General features: G+C 51.7%; 1 protein-coding gene across 5 annotated transcripts in view; it reads left to right on the forward strand.

Moving 5' to 3' along the window:
• The window catches only part of SMARCA4 (SWI/SNF related BAF chromatin remodeling complex subunit ATPase 4), an 83346-nt gene extending 58180 nt beyond the window's left edge, over positions 1 to 25166 (forward strand). Inside the window, exons 26-35 of one of the 5 annotated variants that reach the window (XM_053910381.1) lie at positions 1889 to 2116; positions 2368 to 2466; positions 2723 to 2800; positions 3508 to 3726; positions 7867 to 8120; positions 21773 to 21878; positions 22167 to 22268; positions 22835 to 22967; positions 23141 to 23283; positions 24681 to 25166. In XM_053910381.1, the coding sequence (XP_053766356.1) occupies positions 1889 to 2116; positions 2368 to 2466; positions 2723 to 2800; positions 3508 to 3726; positions 7867 to 8120; positions 21773 to 21878; positions 22167 to 22268; positions 22835 to 22967; positions 23141 to 23283; positions 24681 to 24713 (1395 nt within the window). In that variant the 3' untranslated portion in view covers positions 24714 to 25166. Of the gene's footprint in view, positions 1 to 1888; positions 2117 to 2367; positions 2467 to 2722; positions 2801 to 3507; positions 3727 to 7338; positions 7844 to 7866; positions 8121 to 21769; positions 21879 to 22166; positions 22269 to 22834; positions 22968 to 23140; positions 23284 to 24680 lie in introns of those variants that run through there. The other 4 variants (XM_024556800.3, XM_024556803.3, XM_024556802.4 and 1 more) reach the window with 4 other exon arrangements.
• Positions 25167 to 26182: the final 1016 nt, after the last annotated feature.

Raw genomic sequence — 26182 nt, forward strand, 5'->3', positions numbered from 1 at the left:
CCTGCAACCTTGTCACTTCAGGACGACAGTCTAACCACCTGAGCTACCCGGCCAGTGCTGTCATCTAAGCTGTTAGTGGTGCGAGTCCTGCCAGGCTCTGTTCCAAGTGACCACTCACTAACTCATGCTTTGCAAAACATTTGGTATATTTTACGTACTTTATGTACCACTGCTCTGTTTCTTACCCATGTACCCTCGGTGGGGGGCATGCCACACAGATACAAGGATATGGTATTTTGTAGATACAAGGGTTTTAAAGTACCTAACTTTTTCCCATGTTTTGTTGTAAAAGTAACTTTTTACAAATGCAGATAGTAGTAACTCAAAAAGTAACGCAGAGTTTCTTTTGCTTCCCACCGCCCCACTCTGCTCTGGGAGCATGCCAGCATCTGATCTAGCTGTGTGGTCTCTTTTTTGCAAAAATGTAGCGTGTTCCAGGACACGTCCTTTCCCTCCAGCAGCTGATATGTTTTGCTTGTGTGAGCACACTGGGTCCCTGGCCAGCCATTAATCCGCTGCTGGCTGTCCCAGCACATGGTGGCCCTGAGGCTTCTAATTCAGACTGCAGTCACCAGGTGTCTGGGTTCTGTTTCTTGGCATGACCAGTGGCCCCTCCCAGGGGTCCCTGTTACTCCTCTCTCAGCACAGCAGCCGGGTCAGCCCTGAGTGGTGGGGTTGCCTGGTCCATGGGTTTGTCCTCTACATGATATGTTTATTTCTGCCCGAGTGGCCTCCAGAAGGCTCCCTAGGTTTTTCTCCCCCTGTCGGGGTGTGAGTATGGCCTTACCACGTCCTGGCGGCACCCATTATCAGCATATAAACGGTAGCCCAGCTGGTGGACAAATGCCCTGGGTGTTTGCTGCTGCCCCTTCCTGTGGTCAGCTTGGGGAGTAGTTCCTGCCTGACCTTGATGACTGGCAGTTTCCCAAGAGGTGGTTGGGGTGTGCCACTCCTGTCAGCAGGACCCCTCTCCTCCCACTGTCACACTGGAAGGCATCAGAAGCCACTAAACTCACTGCAGGGCTTGGAAGCTGTCATCACATGGTGGCACTGCCAGGAAGTGTGCTGGCCAAGCCAGGAGGCCAAGTGATGGACATGGGGCATTCCTGTCTCCAACTGGGTGTGGCCTCTGCTGCTTCCATTGGATGCGGATTTCGAGTTCAGCCCCACATAGCACCAGCCCTCTAGCATGGGATTTCGTGGGAGCCTTCCTGGTTCTGTGCTAGGGGTGATGATACAAATAGCATTGGCAGTTATAGCTCTCACTTTATCGGAGCTTGCTCCACACAGGCACTGGGCTGAGCACCTGGTGCTCATTCTCTTCTCCCACCCACACAATAGCCAGAGAGAAGGGTTCCTGTCAACAGAGTGAGTCCCAAGTTTAGAGAGGTTGGGGTTGGGCCTTGTTACACAGGAAGGAAGTGCTAGGGACCACAACCAAAGCAGGCATTGCCAACATGCTATCCAGCTTTGCCCCCATCCTGTAAATGATGCCCTCATCACGATACAGCCACGCTGAGCACAAGGGCCCTCCTGGAGTAGGCAAGGGGACCTGTGCGGCTGTTACAACAGCCGCTTGGGAATATAACCACCCCAGGGGTTGTCCTCCAAAACTATGCAGTCTTCCTGAGTATTTCTCGAATCTCACTAAGGTAGAAAGTGACACTTCTGCAGGAACTCATGGTGAAATCGTCCTGGCACAGGCTCCACGTCCTGTACCTGAACTCCTCACCATGCAACTGCTGGCTGGGGCTGATAGGATGGCCAGGCAGGAGGCAGGCATTCAATAATCAAGAAGGCCCCTACCTCTCTCGATGGCTTCACCAGGTCAACATCCCCTGACAACTCTAAAGAGCTTGCTTGGGAATGACCATTGTCTATTCCCTAGGACCTGCAAGCGCAGGACCGAGCCCACCGCATCGGGCAGCAGAACGAGGTGCGTGTGCTCCGCCTCTGCACGGTCAACAGTGTAGAGGAGAAGATTCTGGCCGCGGCCAAGTACAAGCTCAACGTCGACCAGAAGGTGATCCAGGCCGGCATGTTTGACCAGAAGTCCTCCAGCCACGAGAGGCGCGCCTTCCTGCAAGCCATCCTGGAGCACGAGGAACAGGATGAGGTGAGGGCAGCGCCAGCCCCGACCCCCTCCCCGGCGTGAGTGGTGAATGCATGAGCGGCTTTCATTTTTGTTTTTTTACCTTTTTTGCACTCTTATTTTTTTTGCATCCCTTTGGAGTAAAGGGAGTGTGGGCTGAAAGGAAAGAGGATGAGTACTTGCTTTTTCTTTGAAGTGGTTTTTTTTTTCTAAACTGCTGGTGAAAGATGCCGGATTGACAGCCCTGGAGACTGAAGTCCTCTATTTATCCACAGAGCAGACACTGCAGCACGGGCAGCGGCAGTGCCAGCTTCGCCCACACTGCCCCTCCGCCAGCGGGCGTCAACCCCGACTTGGAGGAGCCACCTCTAAAGGTGAGAGGGGTAGTTCAGTCTCCATGCCCATTCAATCCTCGGCTTCTCGGCTGAGATGGCCAGCAAGAGCCCTGATCCCACGGAGCGTGCGTGTGCGTGTGCGTGTGTGCCTTTCGCTGCCGTGTGGGTCCCCATCCACCGCAGCCGGACTGGGACCACCAGCTCATTTCCCATGGACGCCGCCGCTCGCCTCCGAGCCCGGCCGCCGCCCACCCTGGCCTCTCCGCCCTCACACTAATCATGTGAAATCTTGTAGGAAGAAGACGAAGTGCCTGATGACGAGACTGTGAATCAGATGATTGCTCGGCACGAAGAGGAGTTTGACCTGTTCATGGTAAGCACACAGGTTGGGGTAGAGGTGGTGTTTCCACCTTGCGCACCTTCAAGGAGCTCAGTTTGCCACCCACGGGAAGCTGGCAGCCTGGAGGGGTTTGCACACTGCACCCTGATGACCTCAAACAGAGCAAAACGTCTGTGTCAGCAGTGTCCCTGGAGGGTAATGGAGCCGGGGGTGGCTCCACAGTGCCTCCTAACTGACCCATCTTCTATGTCCTAAGTGAGTTGGAGGGGATAGTGGGACACAACCCAATCCTCTTATCATTTGTGACCCTCAGTCCCCAAATGCCTGTCCTCCTTGAGGCTCCCTTTCAGAGGGCTGGCAGGGACCTTGATCCCTGATACCTCTTGCTCCTGGGTGGGCAGCATGGAATTAGATGGGGCTCTTGGCCCTGGCAGGCCTTGCACCCCCCTGGCAAAGCTATACCTTGAAGCTGTCACCCCATTTGGGTCCCCCTTGTAGGACCTTCCTATCCTTTCCAGTTTCCTCTACCTCTAAAGCAGAGCTCCTAGCCAGAGCCTGAGGTAGGAGCCAGGCCACATTGGCCACAGCAGTGCCCAGAGCTGCTGTTCAATTACTATTGCAGTATTGGTCCCTGGGGCAAAGAAGCAGTCCCTTGTGAACATGCCCCCTTGAGTGTCCCACTGGCTCTTCCTGTGGTGACACTTCTCTCCCTCGGTTTCCCCCCTCTCCCTGCCCCCCAGCGCATGGACCTGGACCGCAGGCGTGAGGAAGCCCGCAACCCCAAGCGGAAGCCTCGCCTGATGGAGGAGGATGAGCTCCCCTCGTGGATCATCAAGGACGACGCTGAGGTGGAACGGCTGACCTGTGAGGAGGAAGAGGAGAAGATGTTTGGCCGTGGCTCCCGCCACCGCAAGGAGGTGGACTACAGCGACTCGTTGACTGAGAAGCAATGGCTCAAGGTACATGCCAGAGAGGGCCGGTGAGGGGCATGGCTGGGGGAGGAGAGGCTCAGCTGCTGTGACTTGGCTTTTGTCTGAAACCTGAGCAGGTTCCCTTCGGCCTTTCTTGGTTTTCATTCATGACTGCAACACTTCTACAGTAGGGTCAGGTTTATTCAGGTCCTCCTGACCAGATGCAGGAAGGAGCACCAATGCCAGCTCAAAACTCACTACTGGGTGTAATTGGCTTTTTCGGGTGTCAGCGTGTACCCCTTCGTGCAATTAAAGTAAAACATTGCCGATCACAGAATGATGCAGGTCTCCTGGGTGTCTGTTCATGGGAAACACAGTGAGAGATTAGTGAGCATCCAGTCTCCCTGCATGGTGGCGGGAAGTGCTGACAGGTCAGGCAGCCCTGCTTTGGACACATCACCCCCATACCACGTCACCCCTGGGGCCTGGACTCCTGGCCAGGCTGGGAGGAGGGAACAAGCTTCTCGTGAGACTGGCAGCCACAGCTGCTCATAGAAGTGACATGAGCACTTGTTTTCAGCAGGCAGCATCCCGCCCTTGTAGTTGCAGCTGCAAAATGCTCAGTTAGGGCCCCAGCCCAGGGCCCACTGCATCTACCCTGGGGTTGTGGGAATAAATCAGACCTCTCCCCATGTTCGGGGGCTCTGATTGCAGGGGTGACAATTAAAAATCCAACCTGGAAGTTGTTTCATACAAACGCCTCTGAAGCAGCACTTTCCAGAAGTAGATGGTGGCTTTTGCTGCACCCGGCTGAGTGCCACAGCCCAAAATGAGAGATGCTGCCCCTAGTCACACACCCCGCAGTTTCCCTGGATTAACTGAGACCTGGTTTCTGCCTGGGAGCTCAGATGACTCCAGACTTGCAAACTTGCCCACCAAGCTGTGTGTGAGGGGGGCTGTTGAATCATGCCAGGAAACCAGGTGAACCTTCGTGTGGCACGGGTGGAGTTCCTGTTTTCTGGCCCAGGGCTCCAGGGCCAGTAAGCAAACCCCTGACGCGGGAACTTGGGCCCAGTTACAGATCCGTAACAGCCTTTATGGAGCATCACATTTTTCAGACAGTCAGTGGGTGCCTTTTGCCCATATGCTAATAGTGTTCTGTACACGTCTCTTTTTTTTTTTTTTGAGGTGTAATTTATATACTGTAGAATTCACCCATTTAAGATGTGCGTGTCAGTGGTTGTCACTCTATTTACAGTCATGCAGCTGTCGTCATAAATCCGTTTTAGAATAGTCTCATCATCCCAAAAAGGACCCTTCCCTCTCTCACTGTCTCTCCTTTTCTTCACTCCTGCAGCCCTTGACGGTCACCCTATTCTGCACATTTCGTATAAATTGAATCTTGAAACATGTGATCTTCTGGTGTCTGGCTTCTGTAACTAGGCAAAATATTTTCATGGTTTACCCATGATGTAGCACATATTATTTCTTTCCAAGCTGAATAATATTTTATTTTATTGAATGGATATACCACATCTTGTTTATCCATTCTCAGTTGATGGACATTTGGGTTGTTTCCACTTTTTGGCTGTTGTGAGTAGTGCTGCTGTGAACATCTGTACGAGTTTTGGGGAGAACATATGTTTTGATTTCTCTCAGGTACATACCTAGAAGTGGAATTGCGAAATCAAATGGTAATTCTGTGTTGAAGCTTCTGAGGAATTGCCCAACTTTCCCAGAGCAGCCGCACCATTGTACATTCCCACCAGTGGAATATGCGAAAATTTCTCCGCATCCTTGTTAATACTTATTATCTGTCTTTTTTATTTTAGCCATTCTAATGGTATAAAGTACTACCTCTTCGTGGTTTTGAATTCCGTTTCTCTGGTAGCTAATGGCCTCGAGCATCTTTTCTTGTGCTTATTGGCCACTTGCATACCTTTTACACAGGTCTCCCTGTCTGATGTGTGATTCGCAAATACTTTCCCCTTTCTGTTGGCCATCTTCTTTATGATGTTCTTTGGAGCACAAAAGTTTTTAATTTCGATGCAGTCCAGTTTATCTATTTTTCTCTTACTGCATTTCCTTTGGTATCATGCCTGAGAATCAGTCCATCACCAAACGTAAGATCACAAAGATTCACCCCTGTGTTTTCTTTCAATAATTTTAGAGTTTCAGCTTTTACACTTATGTCCATGGTCCTCTTTAAGTTCAGTTTTGTATATGGCAGTAAGTCAGGGTCCAGCTTCCTGCATTTTCATGCAGCTGTCTAGTTGGCCCATTACTGTTTGTTGAGAAGAATATTCTTTCCCCGTCGAACACGTACCTTTTTGTTTGTCATACTCAATAAAATTTACATTAATAAAAAACACATTTGCCCAAAACGGGCACTCTCCTCTCTTAGTGGTGGGTGTGTAACTGGCACCATTTTTTTTGACAGCCACTCTGATGCCATATGTGCCCAAATTCTTCAGAATGTTCCTGGCTCTTGCCTTGCTGCCCATTGGACCAGAGATCCTGACATTAGGTAGTGCTTGGGCTGCTCTAACAATTACCACAAACTTGGTGGCTTAAAATAATACTAATTGATTTTCTCACAGTCCCGGAGGGCAAGGAGCCTGAAATCCAGGTGTTAGAAGGACCCTCTTCCCCCCGAAGGCTCTAGGGAAGGATCCTTCTTTGCCACTCGCAGTTTGTGGAGGCCCTGGCATTCCTTGGTTTGTGGCCATATCCTTCCACTTTCTGCCTCTGTCTTTACGTGCCTCTTCCCTGTGTGTCTCTCCATGGCCCTATCTGTCTCTCCTGAGGTCACTGTCTTTGGACTTGGGGCCCACCCTAACACAGGGTGAACTCATCTCAGTCAATTCTTGTGTAATTCTGTCTGCAAAGATCATAAATCTGTTTCCAAATAAGATCACAATCTGAGGTTCTGGATGGCTCTGAATTTTGGGGGACACTATTTAACCCCGCCCCCCAGGCTCGCAGTACACGCCCTCGCCGACCTTCTTTCCATCCCTCCTGCCTGACACACTCCCTCCATGCTGTTCCTTTGACTTGGATGCCTTTACCTCCCCCCACTCTTTAGTTCCCAGCTTCAGTGCCACCTTCTCTAGAAACCTCCCCCACCCCTAAGCAGGACACGTCTGCTTCACAGTCACAGCACCACTCACCCTTCTCCTGGCACTCGATACAGTCATCACTGCATTTGTGGGAAGTCCGTCGGATTAGGGTCCACCTGGCTCCGTTCAGTGCTGTGTCCTCAGTGCCCAACCCTTTGCCCAGCCAATAGTCACAGCTGATAAATAAGAGACAAGTGACCAGCACATCCTGTTGGATCCAGGCCCCAGTCCCTTTTTTGATTCCAAGCTCCCCTGGAAACCTGGCTTCCCTTCTCTTTTTTTTTTCAGGGAAATGTCCAGATTACTTAACCATTCGGAATGAATAAATCAGGATCGTTTTCAAGTTAATATTGTTCATGTTCATGTCCTTCAGCTCAGCAGTTTCATTTCCAGGATTCTATATAAAAAAGACATATTAGTCACAGCATTATGTAGAATAGCCACGCCCACCCTAAATAATGGATATCACCCAAATGCCCACGAACAAGTAAGGCCCTTTGTGCAATGAAATACTAAACAGGCATTAAAAATTATGTTGCAGAAAAACGGCAGGAAATATATCCAGGATGTAGTAAGCAAAATCATGAGTCATGGTGTGGTACGTGGATACAGTTCCTGCTCTCTTGGCCGTGCACATGTACGTGGGAAGGGCAGGGAGACCCTGGAGCTGGGTGTGGTGGTGGCTGCTCACGAAGTGAAGGTACCTCATGCCACTGAACTGTGCACTTAAAATCTGTTGTACACTGCACTTTTAAAAAAAGGTGCAGCGGGTCCAGAGCACACGTGTTAATTTAACAGTGTCACTTCTGGGTGGAGGGATTACAGGAGTCCATTCCATGGGCTCCACACAGTGAAGACTGACTCTTTAAAGTACAACTCTCTGTTTGTGAAGGACAGGCACGGGTGGGGTGCACTCTAGGGAGGCAGGGCCAGCCTTTCCTGGCCTTTCAGAGCCTGCGTGAGCCTCGGTGTGTGTGCTGCCCCAGCCAGACCCCACGGGTTTGGGCCGCGGCCTCTACTTGTCAACCTCGGTGCTGGCTGTCCTATTTTACCACTATTGACCCTGAAGGCCATCGAGGAGGGCACGCTGGAGGAGATCGAAGAGGAGGTCCGGCAGAAGAAATCATCGCGGAAACGCAAGCGGGACAGCGACGCCGGCTCCTCCACCCCAACCACCAGTACCCGCAGCCGCGACAAAGATGAGGAGAGCAAGAAGCAAAAGAAGCGTGGGCGGCCACCCGCTGAGAAGCTCTCCCCCAACCCACCAAACCTCACCAAGAAGATGAAGAAGATCGTGGATGCTGTAATCAAATATAAGGACAGGTAAGCTGAGGAATGGGGTGGATGGATGGATGGATGCTGGGAGTCCTCGGAGGTGCCTTGCCTGGCCATCCATGTGCCTGTGAGCCAGCCCATTATTGGCCCAGCCATTCTACAAACATTGATTGGATCCCTGTGTTGCAATGCCTTGCCCTCGAGGAACTTAGGTTCTGGGACCAGGAGGCACACAGGTGGTGTCGGCATGAGGAGGGGGAACTAAAAGCGTGGTGGGAGTGTAGGGGATGAGTACTCCAGCAGAGGCCACAGCGGGTGGAAAGGTCCTGGGATGAGGGGTGGCTGGCGGGTTTGAGGTTAGTGACGGGGCAAGGTGGCAGGAGAGGGATGCCTATCTCACTGCCACTGCACTGTGGTGGGGGCCAGAGTTGCTAGAACAGGGAGGGTGTGACTTTCCTTCTGTAGGCTTCCCCACCCTCACTCACTGTCCCCATAGTACGTGACAAGCAAGCCCAGTTTTCACGCTGGGCCATTGCATGTCAGCCACTTGTTGCCCCGACTGCTTCAGGCACCGCAGCCCCGGTCCTCAGAGGCACCAAATAGGAGATAGTACGTGCTTTCAGCTGCAGTGGATCTGTTTGTGGATCACAAGTACCGTTTAAATAACAGTAAGAAAATAAAGGTTCTCCTGCAGCCCTCCAAGGAGATGTGCACCTTCTGCCAGCACAGGGCGGGCTGTGTGGAGCTGCAGATTGTGGCCAAGGACACGAGGCCTGCACCTTGCCCAGAACTCAGCTGTGCTTCTGCTCCCCGATGCCTTATTTCACTTTCTGGTGCATACCGGCAGATATGGCTGTCCCCATAACAGAAGGGTATGCTGCTTGATTTTATCACACTGCTTTGCAGTTAGCCCTGAAGCAGAGTAAGGGTGAATTTTTATCTGTAGAAGGGAAAAGTGTTGAGCTGTTAGCTCTTGGTGCATCATTTGGAGAGACATTTACCAAGTGTGAAATTTGGGGGGTTGTTGACAATTGTGGTATCCAAATAAAGGGTACAGAAACACACTGACCTTAAAAAAGAATCTTACTATCAAAGAGGAACAAATGACGAACTAAAAAAGAGGCACATGTGAGTTCCAACTGCTGGACCTAAATGTAATTAGTGTCAGTATTAAGAAGAAAATATTACTTCTCAATACTAACATTACTTCTCTAATTAAAATGTTAATTTGCAATCTTGACCTTTGAGGCAAGTTCCACAAAGAAAAATGCAGAAGGTAAAATATGTCATGCGGAAAAATCCAATGGAAACAGTAGACCCCAGTGTTTTTTTCCTTAATGATGTTCTTGGGAGAGAAACTTAAAATTACCAAAATGTAGAAGAACCTGGAAGGCCAGCGGGACAAGATGGACTTTACAAAAGTCATGCTGGTCTTTCTGATATCCATGTGGAGAAGAACCTTGACACACCGTACACGTGTATTAATTTGAAATGGATAATAGATGTAAATGTGTAAGGTAGAACAAAGTTCTAGAAGAGGGCATGGGAGAAAATCTGCATGGCCTGGAAGCAGGCATTGACTTCCTCAACAGGACAGCAAGTCCACTACCCATAAAAGACTTCACTAAGCCCTGTCTGGTGTGACTCAGTGGATTGAACACTGGACTGCAAACCAAAGGGTCACCAGTTCAATTCCTAGCCAGGGCACATGCCTGGGTTGCGGGCCAGGTCCCCAGTAGGGTACATGGGAGAGGCAACCACACATTGATGTTTCTCTCAGTCTCTCCTTCCCTTTCCCTCTCGTTAAAAAAAAAAAGACTTCACTAAAAGTAGGAACAACTGTTCATCAAAAGACTCGCTCCCAAAGGCCGTGGAAACTCCTACCACAGACTGGGAAGAGAACACTCAGTTTTAAAATGGGCAGAAGGCACGAACACTCGGGCTCATTGCATCGACATCTGATGAGAGTCAAATGCCTCTGCACACTCCACAGGCTGGCTGCAGCTCCTTCAGGTGCTGACAAAGATGTCGAGCAGTTGGACCTCACACACTGCCCAGGGGAGCGTGCAGCAATTTGGTAGTGTCTTCTAAAGCTCAACATAAAGATGAGGTTTCTGACCCAGAACTCCAGCCCTAGTTGTAAACTCAAGAGAGGTGGGTGCATGTCCACTGAAAGAAAGACTTGTACGTCCACAGCAGCTTTGACACTAACTGCCCCGAACAGAGCAGCCTAGTGTCCATCCCCAGAAGAATGTGTTGATCGTGGCCCAGTCATACAGCAGAAGTCTGACAGCCACAATACCACTGCTCCTTGGAAGAATCTTGTATTTTGTTGAGTGAAAGAAGACAGACACTAACGAGTTCCTGTAGTGCGCTTCAGTTATATGAAGTTCAGTTATATGAAGAAAATGTTCATCAAGGTATATACATATACATCTTAAGTATATATACTTTAAGTATATGCACTTCCCTGTATAGGTTATATACCTCAGTTTAAAAAAACAAAACACTTGGAGCCCTGGCTGGTGTGGCTGAGTGGATTGAGCACCAGCCTGCAAACCAAAAGGTCACCAGTTCAGTTCCCAGTCAGGGCACATGCCTGTGTTGCAGGCTGGGTCTCCAGTGGGGGCTGCACAAGAGGCAACCATACATTGATGTTTCTCTCCCTCTCTCCTTCTCTTCCTTTCCCTTCTCTCTATAAATAAATAAAATCATATTTAAATAAAAATAAATAAATATCACTTGGAAATAGCAACCTGAACTTGTTAATGAGGTGTTAGATGTTTTCAAACTAAAAAAAAAAGGTCAAATATCAGTCCACTTTCTTACTCACTCTATAACTTACTGGAAAACTTTTGTTAGCCTCATATTTAGCTGTATATCATGTGCCAAAAAATGGCTTCTCCACTTGCTGCAAACTGTTGTTCTCCCAGCCTGTGTAAGGTTGGCTGGGACATCAGGCAATAAACAAAAACTAGCTTTCAGAGATCAGTGACCCCTTGTCAAGACTGTTCCATTGCAGAGCGCTGAGATCCTGGAGGGGGTCCTGAGGGCCTGTTCGATGAGAACACCACACTGGACTCACAGAGCGGCCCTCTGGATGCTGGCAGGCCCACGTGGCAGGACCCTTTGTTGGAGGGTGTGGTGCCTGGTTTACATATCATCTCCCGTCCTTGTGCGGATAGTGTCACAGAACTGGCAGTTCTCCACTGGACAGGGAAGAACTATTGGGAGATACAAGGGGGATGGCAAATATGAACATTAAAGGAAGCTTCCGTGTCCTGGTTCGCGGTTGATGCCAGGCCGTCCACTTGCTGTTTTTGCTGGTGGTCACACAGGAAGAGATCAGGTGGGCATGTAAACTCAGGAAAACAGCCACGTTTTCCTGGTTGAAAAGTTACCTCATCTGGCAGATACTTTCAAAGATGATGTTTGGCTCCAAAGTTGACCTATTTAATGTATATTTCTGGTGTTCTTAAACTGAATTTGAAACCATGGGGAAAACAACAATGTGGGTCACCCTCTTGTGAGTTTAAGTGGCAGTCCATGGACTATCCTCACTCACTCCTGTCACCATCTGCAGAGTTCCAGGGTCCTCAAGACCACCCTCAAGCTGGATGATTTTCTAGAAAACTCAGAACTCTCTGAAAGCTGTTACACTCCTGGTTATAGTTTATACGGCAAAAGGATACAGATTAAAATCAGCTAACGGAAGAGTGGCATGGAGCAGCACCTTGGAGAGGTACACGCCTCGAGTGTGCTGTTGTCCTCTCCCCACGGAGTCGCGGACGGCACCGGCGGTGTTATGAAACCGTGCGCGCAGAGCACTGCCAACCAGGGAATCCTTGGTGTCTAGAGCTTTTACTGGAGTTTGGTCACATACACACGACCAGCTGTCCGTGTGGCTGACATGTCTCCAGCTCCTCTGTATCGAACTGATACCATGTGATCCAGCACCCTTCCCCTAAGTCACTTAGACTGTCTGGGCCCATGGTACCCATCAGGCAGGACACTGGAGGGTTGAGAGATTGCCTCTCAGCAGCCAAGGGCAAAGGCCAGGCTTCTCTCCAGGCAGGGTTACATTTTCTGCAACTACATGTCACACATTGGGAGGTGCGAAAGGACTGGTCACCATGCCATGCCAAAGCACTGGGGTGGAATAAAATTGAAGGTTGCCTAACTTGCACTTGCTGTGTCTCAAACTTCCAATTGTTCCATTCCAGAAGAGAAAATGAAACATTTGGATTTTTTTTAAAGTTGGTTTCCAGTACCCTATTATCAGCTAAATTCTATATTGGAGTTGAATCTGGAGCCTGGGGAGAGAATGAACTGTTACAACTTGGTTCTTCCTAGACACCAAAGAATGATTTCAGGACATTGTCAGCATTTGAATTCAGAGTCGGGAGGATGTGGTGCTGCTGTTACTGTCCTGAGTGACCACAGGTGGGAGCCAGGGTCACGCTTTGATGTGGTGACTCAGTGGACAGCCTTTGCTGCATGTCTGAGCAGGGCCACCCTTCCATCACTGGCATCGCTCCAAGTGTTGCTTCTCGTGGTTCATTTCAAGATTTCCCCAGTCATATTTACATAGCAGTGCAGTCTGGTATGATATTCCCTTCATATCTACACCCTCGCCCATATGAAGGTGATGTCCTATCTTGGAAGCTTTGCTTCCTTCACGTGTGTTCAGATTCAGGCCTTGCCCCTCCCTCCCAAGGCCCTATGTGCCCTGTGAGTGGCACTTCTGGACTTGTGTGGCATCTGGCCTTCATAGCCACAGCGGTCCTCGGTCGGGTCATGTTGAAAATGCACTTTGCGCTGTAGGGCTGCCATGGGGAAAAGCTTGGAGAGTGTACAGTACCGTGCCTTTGACCTGCACTGGCACAGGCCGCCCCAGGGCCCACCAGGCGAAGAGGAGGGAACGAGTGTCACAGGCAGAGGCCTGGAGGCCAAGCGCACAGGTTTCCCAGAATCAGAGGAAGCTGAGGGGCCCCCACAGGGCCCAAATCAGCGAGCAGGGCCTCGTAGGTGCCTTCTCCTTAGTGACTGGAAATCTCAAATGGCATCAAAGAACCCACTGGTCAACAGCCAGAATTGAAATCTGAATTAGGTTGGAATTAGGAGTGTGTACTTCATTGTAACATAATACATAAGTAAGTTAGGCACAGGCTCCTGGGTCAGGTTGTGATCTTGTCGCGGGCAGTCGTTTCTTGATCCCTCAGAGGCATTCAGGCGCTGTCTGCAAATGACAGTCAGCAGGCACGTGCTCAGGGGCCCACCCTTTGGGCCTTGGGAAAGGCTTCTGAGAAGTGCTTTTGCTAGAGGCAGGCAGGCTCCAGAGGGCCCCACAGAACCTTTTCTGTGCTCCCCAGGCCGCAGTAGCTGTAGGGGAGTGTCACATCGATCTGGTTTCAACATGTATCTCTCTGCCTCAGTTTCTGTTGCAGCACAAAAGTTGGAGTCCCTACGTGGGGTTATGGAGACCCCCAGCGCAGGTGAAGAATGGCCTCAGCCAGATCTGTGGGGGCACCCTCTGCCCAGGGCTTGAAGGCACTTTTCCTCTGCCCTTGCACCTCCTTGATTAGAATCAAAAAGAAGGTGGCTCTTCAGAAGGGTTATAGCTTGATTTTCAAGAAAAACAGGGACAAGGTAACAAGCCCCAGGGAAGGTTGTCGGGTTGATGCATTCTCTAGGAGAGGTCACTACAGATGACTCCCAACACCCTTGAGACAGGGTGGGAACCCTACCCTGAGGGGGCAGAGAGGCCCCTGGCTTCTCTAGCCCAGCCTTTGGAAGGACACGTGGCCCTTCATCTCAGAATGGGTGTGCTCTGGACGGAGGAGGTGGCTCTCTGCCTGCAGATCCAGCGTGGGGTCAGCACTGTGTGCTTGGCTCCCAGCCCAGAGTCTCACATGAGAGGCACCGAAGAGACGTCTTGAGAAACATGCTGACCCCATCGTCGAGCCCCGGGCCAGCCTGCGTGTGGGTGTAGGCCAGGCTAAAGGCCCAGTGGGGCTCAGGGCCACAGGAGGGTTGGCCGGGTGGCCTTACGGAGCTGTGCTGAGGTTCTGAGCCTGCCACAGAATATGTTGGAACCTACTCCACCTGCCTTATTTATCAGACTGCTTCCATCCCCAAGCTTCACTCCCTGCTGGTGATTGCCGTGGTGGAGACAGATCAGGCAGATCAAAACAGGGCAGCAGGTTTAGTGGGGTCTGGCAACTAGAATTACACAGAGCTCCAGACAGGACAGGGACAGGCACCTGGACTCCGGAAACAAGTAGATTTGGGTGAGCTGGTCGAACCTTGACCCCCTCCCCTCTGCCTCCCTTGGAGTCCTGGCCACGTGAGAACCTTGTAAAGTGCGCGCTGCAGTTCGGCAGGCAGTGCTCTCGTGTGTGCCGGGCGGACAGAACGGGGTGTTCGTGAAAACAAGATAGTAAACAGGTAACACAGGAAAGAAAGACAGAATGAGGAAAAAGAAAAGCGGAGGAAAGTGATAGGTCTGAAGATAAGGTAGAGTAAGTGAGAAATCATTTTAAAAAATAGGTAAAATTTAAAGTTAAGCCAAGAAACAGCTAGGTAAAAGAATGGAAAGCTGAATTGAGAAATGTTGGACTTCCAAGGTGAAACTAGTTAGATTTGTAAGTGAACTAAGGTTAAAAATTACCAGGAGGGAAGGAAGAAAGTGGATATGAGGGTCTCCAGGTAGGAGTGGAGATGGGGTCCACAGCTCTGCACTGCAGCAGCAGTTTTCCAGCCTGCTGGCCCCCAGACACACCCCCACCCTTGCTCTGGAGAGACCCGAGGACCCCCGGGGTTCTCAGTGCCCAGTGTGGGGACCCTGCAGTCTTGAGGCCTCCTCTACCATGGACTTGCTTAGCACTCTGGGGAGCCGCTGACACTAAGTAATTCAGAAAAGCAAGCACACTTCTTGAGGTGGTGGTCCCTCAGCCCTGCAGAAGGTGGCCTTGGGCCTCCTGCACTTGCAACACCAACTCTGTCCACCTCTGAGAAATGCTGTCTGCAGTGCCGTAAACTGGTCGTGGGTGCTCTGTTCTTATCCTGGTCACCCACAGCTAATGCCTCCTGACCACATGATGCAGCAGAACAGCCCAGTGCCAGCCCTCGTGGCGCTCACGGTCTGCTTGAGGAAGCTGGCACGTGCACACGGAGAACGTGCCACGCCGAGGAGCTTGCCTGGATTATGATCCAGGTCTGCCACCTGCTCTGTGACCGGGGCCCTCTGCCTCTCCTCTAAGCTCAGGGTCTTGCTTCCAAGATGAGGTGTCAAACTAAGTGGTTTCCCCGATTGGGCTACTTGGCTGGGGGGGGGACAAAGGGGAGTTGGGGTTTTGTTTTTTTTAATGAGATTTGGAATTTGTTATTGAATTGTAGTAAGAGACATGTGCCCCTCCAGATGTGTCATTGGCTCGTTTGAAAGTGTCAGCTCATCAGAAATGTTGGCTGATTAGACACTTAGTCACCATTGGAACCTACAGCCAGTGTGGCCTTCAGCACGCGGACCCTGCACTGAAGCTCCCCTCGCCCTCTCTCTGCACTGAAGAGTGCTGGGAACGCCAGGCAACGGCCCACACCGTTCCCATTGGTAGATTCCTTAGTGAACATCAATTCCCTCTCACTCATGCTTAGCCAGAACTTTTTCTGTGTCACAGATCTGTAAATTCAATCCTGAGATTCATCTTTTAGGGTTGGATGGATGCCCAGCAGGTGGAGGCTCTTGGTAAATGGATCTGCCCCAGATTTCTTTCTTGTCTAATCTTCAGGATGTCCTTAACTTGGTAATGTGTCCAAAAATTGAGCCTAGGAAATAATTCTGTACTAGTACAGTTGTCTTTTAATGTGTTTAATTATATCATTTTCAAATTTTGTTTATGGAATACCCTTCTGAAAATCTGTTTCAGATAAATGTTTTGCCAAATCAGGTTTGAAAATACTGAGTGGTTCATATCCAGGACCCTTGCTGGCTCAGTTCACTGATTGAGGGTCAAAAGAGAAAATGGTCTCAGGGCTAGAAGATGTCATGGAGAGATGTCATAGGAAAATTGTCTGAACCGGACTCTAGGAGGGAGAGCAGGGCTGAGGGAGTCCTTCCAGGCAGATTGGGACTGCTTCGATGCTTGGCAAGTAGGACTTGTCTTGAGCATCATCTTTGATTGATTGCTTATGCCTGCCTGAGACCATGGGAGCTCAAAGGATAGTGCTGTGATCCATCTTTGATGTCTGTCCCATCAAAAGATGCAGAAGTAAGGGCATCAAGTAGTATGTTACCAACCCTGTTAACATTCTGTTGTTTTCACACCAGGGGTCAGCAAAGCAAATCTGCAAATCAGAAGAAAAAAGAATACGGCCTACCACCTGTGTATGGGTAGGCTGTGAATTAACGTTTTTTAGATGATTTTGAGAAAAGACTCTCTCATGATGTGAAATTATATGAAACTCAAATTGTTTATAAATGAAGTTTTATTAGAACATAGGCAAAGCCCATCTGCCTATGTAGACTCTGGCTGCTTCTGTGTAACAATGGCAGAGTTGAGTAATTGTGACAGATGTGGTATGGCCCACAGCCTAAATATGTACAGTGACTGTTTACAGAAAAGATTTGTTGACCCTTGATTTAGAGCAGCATATGGTAAAGGGTGGTAGAGTCCCTGATTTAGCCTAGGGGACTTCTTCTCAAGTCCTGCCTCCAGCTTTCTGTGCGTCCGTAGCCAGCTTTCATAGCCTCTCTGGCCTTTCCATCTGTTTAGCAAGGGCTACAGATGGATGACTCCTTAGATACTGCAGGCCCATGGTTCTGTCCTTTCAGGGCACTGTTCTCTTCTGATTTCTCTTTCTCTTCCGTGTGCTGTAATTTTATTTTAAGGCGAAACCCAATAATACACTCCAGGGGATGTGGCAGTTCAGACTTTGTGGCTTCTATATGTCAGGCACCCAATTCTGACCTCAGGCAGAGTGGGGATTCCTTTGGCCTAGAGGCCATGGAGGAGTAAGTGAAGACTAGTTCTTGGGACCTAAGGTCATCAGGCACCTCTCTGCTCTGCTCCCACAGTTCTCACAGCTGAACTGTGGCTATTACAAGTGACTGCTGCTTCCCCAGCTACTGGTAGGAAATGCAAGGGAAGAGCTGTGATTGGCTGTTTGTGAGGTTGGTCCCACCTGAGTCCTGAGAGAGGCTGGGGCTTGATGATGGTCAGCCCCACCAGAACCCCGAGGTGGCAGCGGGGAGGCACTTCTCCCCTGAGAGGTAGACACTGGGCAGGTTAAATAATACGGGTCCCCACTAGGGCTGTTTGGGCTCTAAGGAGAAGGGTTTGTAAAATTAGGCAAGGCTTTGGTCCCTCTCAGCCCCTCCTGCATATTGTGACCTGTTGTGATGGGGACTGGGCAGTGGCGAGATTGGGGAAAGTCTGCTCTGAGCACCGCCATCTAGAGACAGTACCATCATCGTCATCCTCGTAGTCATATGTCGTGTCAGTAAACAGCCAAGTTGCTGTTGCTGAACCAGGAGGCACCCTGAGCTGGAGGCATTCGGGCTGTGGCAGGCGCTTCCTTCCTTTGTGTCTGAATTGGGGTTACGGGGCTGCTCCTGACAGCCTCAGGATTCCTCCAGGCTCCTTCGTTTCCATCCGCACCCCTGCCTGCAGACGTTTTTCAGAGCAGGTCTCTGGATGGGAGGCTGGTGTGGTGTGCTCGTGTGCAGTGTGCCTCCCGGTAGCTGCGCCCAGTCTTTTATGTAACAGGATGGTGTACAAGTGACCACGCAGGGTGGGCAGTGGTGAGGTGCCCTAGTTAGAGGTGACCTTCTTAAGACCCGGGTGTAAGCCCTGCCCTAACACTTTCACCCTGAACACTCTCTTCTCCATTCATCGGGTGTTTATTGAGCATCTGCTGTGTACTAGGCTTTGTGCCGGCTGCCAAAGCCAGAGTGGTGACCAAACTACGCAATGTGTCTGTCCACATGGCTCATGTTCTGGTTGTAGTCAGGTGGGTGGTAACTTATGTGGACAGAAACTACGTAGGGTAACTGGCTTCTTACTTAATAACGTAAAAAGGTGAAGACACTGAAGCTTCTAGAAGAAGATGCAGTACTTCTGTGACCTTGGAGTAGGCAGAGATTTCTCTAACAGGCCAAGGAGAAGTACCAAATATAAAAGGAAATACTGGTTAATTAGACTTGGAATAAAACTAAAATCCATTCACCACAAGACCATCCAGGGAGTAAGAAGACACACCATAGACTGGAGAAGGGGGTCGCAATAAACGTGTCCCACAGAGTACTTCGGGTGAAGGAAAAACGTGAACTGGTGTGCCTGAAAGGCTGTCGGCCAATCAGTGCCCCTGTGAAAAGGTGCCCGTCTTCAGCTCATCAAGGAAATGTGAATCAAAACCACAGGGAAATGGCCGTTCTCACCTAAGGTGCAGGACACCTACATTGAGGAGGGGCGACGGAGCAAGTGTAGCTGCACGGAACCAGGACGGCTCACCTGCTGCTGGAGGTGTGGACACAGCCTGAGTGTCCCCCGCCCTGGGACCAAGCACTTCTGCCCTCAGGTAAATTCCCGAGAGAAACGCGAGCCAACCAGTGGGACACGTGTCCACAGCCACTTGTTTTGTGTAGGAGCCAAAAGCAGACACAGCCTGAGTGCCCCTCAATAGCAGATGGACGAGTGGACCGTGGGGGTTGCCTACGCTGGGGCACAAAGCAGTTGTCTCAATGGGCTACTGCTACACGCGCCACAGGGATCGATCTCTTGGAAGGCACTGAGGTGTGCTGCCGTCCCTGGGAGCTCCCCCACCCTGTGTGATCCTGTAACATCACGTTCAAGAAGAGGCCAAGCTCAGCCATTGTCCAAGGTCAGGGAGGCTCACAGGAGCCTCGGGCACCTCGGAGAGTCAAGCGCTGAAGATTTGTACCTGTGTCTCACAGCTCAAGCCTCCTTTGTGAGTAAGAGATGTGGGGCCAAGTTGGACAGGTGTCAGAACACTCAGAGGAGAAGGTGACATTTGTGCTGAGGTGAGGGCGGGAGCCTGGGTTTCTTGGGGGAACAGTGGCATTGTGGGGCCGGAGATGGGTGTGAGGGTGCTGACATCAGAGGCCATGGACAGCGCATCCTGGGAGACGTTGGGTTTATTCCTGGGAGATGGGGAGCTGTGGGGTGCCCACCTCTAATAAAGAGATGAGGAGGGTTGGTGAGCCAGCCTGGATAGCTTGTGGCCCCTGGTGTGTGGGGGCGGGGGGCTCTCCAGGGCACTGCGGAACAATTAAAATCTTACATCAGTGGCTTTCCAAGAGGCCTTGGTTGTCTGAGAAATGACAGTTTTACAAGTCCCCTGTGGTCCTGGCACCTCTGCCTCCCTCACACCCAGATTGAGGCCATCTGCACTGAGAGCTGGTTGTAGCCGAGAAGCGTTGTCAGGCCAGGTGGCTGGGTGGGCCTTCATTCCTCGAAGACTCAATTCCCCCAAAGTTGTATAGGAGGAGGCTTTGTTTCTTTGCTCTCGAACAGTTTCTTCGGCTGACAGAGGAGAGGGTTTTACAACGAAACTTTGCTGTATTACAGCACTGGAGTTCTGCCTCTGGAGCTTCCTGGAGGGTCACATGGACCCCTGAAGCTGACCACCTGTGAGCGTGTCCCAGACAATGAGGCGCGTGGCCAGGCCCCCCTAGCCCTGGCATTGCAAGCAGAGTTTTTTTAGGCTGGGAGTCTGTGCCTTTTAGTGGGTTGTGAAATGAATTTTGTGGGTCCCAACTGGTATTTCTCAGTGGGATAGAGTAGAAATTGGAGTCCATTGCACTTCACAAGGGAAATTATATTGCTCCACAGGGTTTGTTATTTTACGCCTGTGGCCCGAGTCCTGGGTCGGAGTGTAAAATGCAGTGCTCCCCGGCGCCGTGCCAGGATGTAGGATGACACTGCTGGGAGGAGGGAGGGTTTTTTGGTGTTCCAACCAGTTGCCTGTGGCCAAACCACCCACCAGCCTGTTGGTGAGAGAAAGGAAGCCTGTGCCTCCAGGGACAGGCTCCCAGACTGGGAATGACAGCCTCAAAGTGGCGTGCCCGCCCTTGTCTGTGACAGCTGGACCTAGCACAGGGTGGGATGTGCTGAAAGGAGGAAAGCAGGAGGTGTGCCGCTTGCCGGTGTCCCCATGAAACACTGGGAAGGAAGGCAAGGTGCCAGGTGGGCAGTGCCCAGCCAAGGCAGGCTGAACTTCTGCCTCAGTTCCCTCATCACAGCCATTAGATTAACAGGGTGTGGTGAGGACCCGTGTTCAAGTATGTCTGTCCCAGAGCAAGGACCAAGTGACCGTTGTCCGAGACAGCCGGTGCAGGCCCCACCTTTCGGGTCAGAAGCCCACTTCGTGATGCATAAAAACCCCGAGTGGGCAGAGGGCCTCCAGGGTTCCCAACTGGGAACAACCTCGGGTAGGCAGTCCGGACCTCGCTGCTGCTTATGGCCGTTATGAAATTGGGGCGTCCAGCTGCTGTCTTCCAGTGTAGTAAACAAGACTGGAGTGGAGTGGAGTGCTATATAGACTGCGGGACGGAGTGGGTGGGCTGCTCTGTCCTTTGAGAATTCTATTGAAAAGAAAAGCGAAGCCGAAGGGGCCCAGGCTGCTGGTAGCACTGGCCTGAATTGGTGGTCTCTGAGAAGTGACCGAGAAGCCTGAGTGGTAATGCAGCCAGAGGAGTGGGGGCAGCAGAGCGGGTCACACGTTTCAGCAGCAGGACCTGGGCGAAACCACGATGTGGGTGCCTGGGTAAAGGCAGGGGACCTGGAGAATAGGATCGCCACAGGGTCACCAGATCCCTGGACGGTGGCCCTGGGCCCCTGCTACCTGTTGGAGACCCTGTGAGACCCCTGTGGCAGGTTAGTTTCCTGAGACAGATCCGCCATTCACAAGGAATACAGCGAGGGAGACTGGCATTAGTGGGCATTGTTTTCTCCCTAGTCTTTGAGTCCTTGAGGTGCCTGTCCACTCCCTCCTCAGGCGGGCCCCAGGAGAGATGTGGCCTCTGGCTCTGTCCCTAGCACAGAGCCAGACCTGTGGGCCCAGTACACAGGTTCCTCCGAAAGAGACCCAGCAATGGGTGCAAGGAGGCCCGGCCACCTATTGTGGCCACACACGCACTCCCTTCCTCTGTTCCGTTGTGAAAACAGGTGCTTTCTCAGTGGGAAGAACTAGGAAACAGCTTTTGTCTTTCACTAACGTCTTGCTGCAGGACATCTTTTCTCTTGGGTTTTTGCTAAATTCTCTGAAGTTTCCTGCTCCTGAGTGCTGCCTGCAAGAGACGCCTGACACACTTGCAAAAAATTATCTCCCCCTGAGAATGCTGGTGCTCCCAGCACAAGCAGCTGCCCTTCGCATGGTGTGCAGTCGCAATCTTCCCAGTGCCGCCGCTTTTGCCTTTAGAGGCGCATGGGCTGATGGGGTCAGGGAAGTTGGTCGAACACAATCTTGATTGAAATGCATCCCTGGCCTCTCCATACATGGTTGCTTCTCAGGAATGTTCCAGAACTCTCAAGACAGCACGTGTACAGAAAATAATTCCTGAGTCGGATTTGACTTTCTCTCCCTCTCTGTCATCAGAGATAAAAGATAAGAAACAGTGGGGTGCCGGGCTCCCCCAGTTGGCAGGGCCTGTGAGTGATGCCCGCTGTGTCCCCTTACAGTAGTAGCGGACGGCAGCTCAGCGAGGTGTTCATCCAGCTGCCCTCCCGCAAGGAGCTGCCTGAGTACTATGAGCTCATCCGCAAACCTGTGGACTTCAAGAAGATTAAGGTAACCCCAGAGTGGGGGAGGAGCTATCTCACAGGGCCTGATCATTGGCTCTTGGGGTTCCTCATGTCCTCGAGTGTCCTGAGGGTGTGTCACCAGGGCTCCTTCATGGTTGCCTACAGCTCAGGCCACAGTCGTACAGCCTCTGTGTTCAGTGGGTCTGGGCTTCCGAGTCTACACAGAGGGGCCCAGAGTACGGCTGTGACCTTGTTATGCAGAGGGACTTCCAGCCCCAAGGTCTCCAGGCACAAGGTGGAGTCACGGGATAAGGTGTTCTTTGGCCTCCTGCAGGAGCGCATCCGCAACCACAAGTACCGCAGCCTCAACGACTTGGAGAAGGACGTCATGCTGCTGTGCCAGAACGCGCAGACCTTCAACCTGGAAGGCTCCCTGGTGAGGAGGCGCCCATTCCCACCTGGGCCGCCTTCACAGCTGGCCCCAAACCTCATGCCCCTTGCTCCCTTTTGAATTGACTACTTTAAACATAATTCCCAGCAACTTGGAGTATTTTACTAATTACAAAAGCACTATATGTTCATTACTGAAAAAAGGGCAGAAAATAAAGACAAGTAAAGTAGAAAAAGTAGCCTCAGTCTCATCCGTCTAGGATGGTCCTGTGAACAGTTCGTGTATATTTTAGGATTTCATTTTGAATTCAGTAGGGGACTCCCTTGAAAGGAATCTTGTGGATGTGTCCTTTCCTGTGATGAAAGGACACAGCACAGTCTCAGTGTAGCAGTCTCCCCAGGGTGTTTGGGACAGGTGCCTCCTGAGGAGGTCTGTCTGGAAATGTTCCATGACCTGGATGTTCTCCGGCACCGATGAGGAAAGGACTGTTGAGATGTCCCTCTGTCCCACGTGGGCTGCTCTGGCCAGAGCTGGAGCTGGGCTGGGCTGGGCTGGGTGGACAGCCCCCCACTGGACCCCAGCCCACTTGATCCCCATGTGTTTCTGCCCAGATCTACGAAGACTCCATTGTCCTGCAGTCCGTTTTCACCAGCGTGCGGCAGAAAATAGAGAAAGAGGATGACAGTGAAGGCGAGGAAAGTGAGGAGGAAGAGGAGGGCGAGGAGGAAGGCTCAGAGTCTGAGTGTGAGTCCTAGGGTGCCTGGGTGGGGGTGGCTGTGGCTTCCCAGGTTGGTCAGAATCTCAGGATTCACACCCGCCTGAGAGAACCAGTGGCCTTGCAGCCCACCCAGCTCAGGAGGCGCTGTGCTCTCCCAAGCTCATGTCTTCTTTTCCCCCTTCTCTGGTCCCCATCCCAGCCCGCTCAGTCAAAGTGAAGATCAAGCTGGGCCGGAAGGAGAAGGCACAGGATCGGCTGAAGGGGGGCCGGCGGCGGCCAAGCCGCGGGTCCCGGGCCAAGCCAGTGGTGAGTGACGATGACAGTGAGGAGGAGCAGGAAGAGGTAAGGCCCAGGGCCCTGGGATAAGCGGGAACAGGTGTCCAGTAGCATTTGGGTCATTGGAAGTCCGTCCTCTATCAGGCCCTGGACCCTTACACCTGGCCCCTGTGAGGGTGATGCTCTCCCACCCCCACTCCACAGATGGAAAAACTGAGTCTCAATGTCATGTGGCATGTACCTCAAGCCCAAGGCCTTTGGTGGTAGAACCAGTGCTCTTAGCACCAGTGGGCATCTGGGGGACAGGGTGGTGGCCCCATTCTGTTCCTGCCGCATAGCTGCCTGCCTGGGACCTCAGGGCCATCCTGTCACACCCTGTCAGCATCTGTCTTCCCTAAGCAGATACAGTGCCTGCCGTCTAGTCACAGCTGTCACAATGTCTGTGCCCCATGGGACACACACCATGTGCCCGGGCCTGCACTCGTGGCTCTGTTCTGGTCTGCCCAGGAGCATTTCCTAACAACGCCAGTGGGTTAAAAAAACAAAAAACAAAATCCCTGGCTCCCCAGTTATAAAAAGACATGGAGCAAACACCGTGAATGGGGCTGATGCTTACCCCGGTCGCAGGCTGCGGTCCCCACACACTGGCGAGAAGCCACAGGCTTGTCAAGCCCACAGTGGGCAGTTTTGGAGGTGTGGGTGGGCGGGAGCACACCTACATGCTGGATTTAAATAAGATTTGCCCCAGTCCCAGTCAAGACACCTGGCCCTTCCCTGCTGTGGGATCTGGCAGTTCGCTTCACTTCTGAGCCTCAGTTTCCACTTCTACAAAGCAGGGAGGTGGGCTGCATTATGGGACCAGGCTCCTGGCCACGCTCAGTGGGCACCGTTTTGGTGTTGTCCTTCTCTGGCCGTCTGCAGTAACAACAACCCTCAGTGCCCCAGCATACATCTGACCTCAGACACATGGCCTCCGAGGGTGTCAGCAATACCCTGACCACGGGGCAGAGGTCTGGGCTATAGCACTGCCTGCTCTGCCCAGTCTGGACCCAGCAGGGCCTTTGATGGCCCTTGCCAAGCTGCTTAAAATGATTAAACTGAAGGGCAAAGATCTTCTGTGGTCAGGAACAACCAAGGTGGTTTGTTTTGAAGCCTAAGGTCAGGGGCATGGGGCAGAGCAAACGGCACTGGGATGGAGCAGAGAGGGTGCAGTGAGCCTCCCGGATCCCAAGGAAGAGTCAGTGTGGGCACAGGGGCCAGTCCTCAGGAGAAAGTTGGGGTGTGGTGCAGCAGAGGGGGTCCCCTCCAGCCTCACCATACCTGTGCTACGCTCACAACCCCCCCCCCCACCCACCCACCCACTTGCCCCCAGGAAAACCGTCCCAGCGCCTGCATCAGTGTCTCAGTCTCGGGGTCCCCTGTAGGGTGCTGACTCCTGCTCTGTCCTCCTATTCCCCCTCCAGGATCGCTCAGGAAGTGGCAGCGAAGAAGACTGAACCTGACATTCCAGAGTCTCGACCTTGAGCCCCTCGTCCCAGAGCCGAGGCAGTATAGCCCTTAGCAGTAACGGGTAGCAGCAGATATAGTTTCAGACGTGGGGTAAAACCGTATAAACGAAAATCTTCCATATTTATACGACAGAGAAGATGTAGGGCTGTTTGTGTCTGGTCCTGTCCTGGCATCAGTAGCGTTTGTTAACAGCATTAACTGTTTAAAATGACAAAAAAGAATTATGAGTCGGGGAACACACGACACCTGTTTTTCTTTTCTTGGGCCGCAGTTTGGAATCACTGTAGTTTAAGCCGTGGATGCATGTGTGTAGCTGTCCACTCCTCGTACTGTATTTTATTGGACAGGTCACGCTCGCCGGAGCCCGGGGCCCGCAGGCCCGGCGGGGTATGTCAGTGTCACTGGATGTCAAACAGTAATAAATTAAACCAATAGCAAAACTCGTAACCTTGCCTCCTTCCGGCGGACTCATTCCCAGCTCCTGGTGCGTTGGCAGTGCAAAGTCCGGCAGCCTGGGCACAGCCCTGTGGCCTGCTGTCACACAGGGAGCAGGCAGCGCGGTCCCTTTCGGGTCTGCAGCCAAGATGGGGTAAGGGAGGTGGTCACATAAACAGGCAGGGGCCATACAGAGCGGTCAGTGCCGTGACACAAGAAGCCCAGGGCACGTGGGAGCCTCACAAGCAGGGAGGGCTTCCAAGTTCAGAACCTCCTTTAGGTTCTTTTCTCTGCCTGAGTCGTTGTCATACTTGCCTTTCATTCTTCAAACACGGTTTCGTCTAGTACCGTGGACATATTTATAATGGCTGTTCTGAAGTCCAGCGTCAACCCCCTCAGGAAAGGCCCTGTTGACTGCTTTCTTCCTCAGTGTAGGCCACACTTTCCTGTTTCTTTACATGTCTCAGAATTTTTTTGTTGTAAAGTGGACATTTTAAAAATAGTAGATGGTAACGACTCTGGATTCCGGTTTCTTCCATGGAGAGGAGGGGCGTTTTGTTTTTTGTTTGTTTAGTTGTTGCTGGACTAACTGTAGTCTCTGTCTCCCCCACAGTGTGCAGCAGCTGATGGCTCTGCTCAGTTTTTCTTTTTAATTCCTTATCTTTACTCTGGCTTCCTCTAGGAGTCACACTGGTCAGCCTGGCCTCGACATCAGCCAGTGACGGCTCAGAGGCGGTGCTCACACACCTGAGTCAGTGAGGCCCCGTGCCAGCAGCCTGGGCTGGGGCATTTTGCAAGTCAGACCTGCCTTTGCCCCCTGCCCGTCCCCGTTGCATTTTCTCAGCACACGGCCTCCCTTTGAGCAGGCTGGGTAGATTTGTGGGTTGATGGGGCTCTCTCTGGCTCTTGCGAGCATGTGTATAGACCCTCGGGATGTGTGGGGCAGCTGGGGCTGTCTCTTCCCTGCGTCTCCTGTCTGAGTATATCAGTCTGTTGCAAACAGGATCCCCACCTCAGGGTA

This window comes from Desmodus rotundus, chromosome 9 (genome assembly GCF_022682495.2).
Source record: "Desmodus rotundus isolate HL8 chromosome 9, HLdesRot8A.1, whole genome shotgun sequence".
NCBI lineage: Eukaryota > Metazoa > Chordata > Mammalia > Chiroptera > Phyllostomidae > Desmodus > Desmodus rotundus.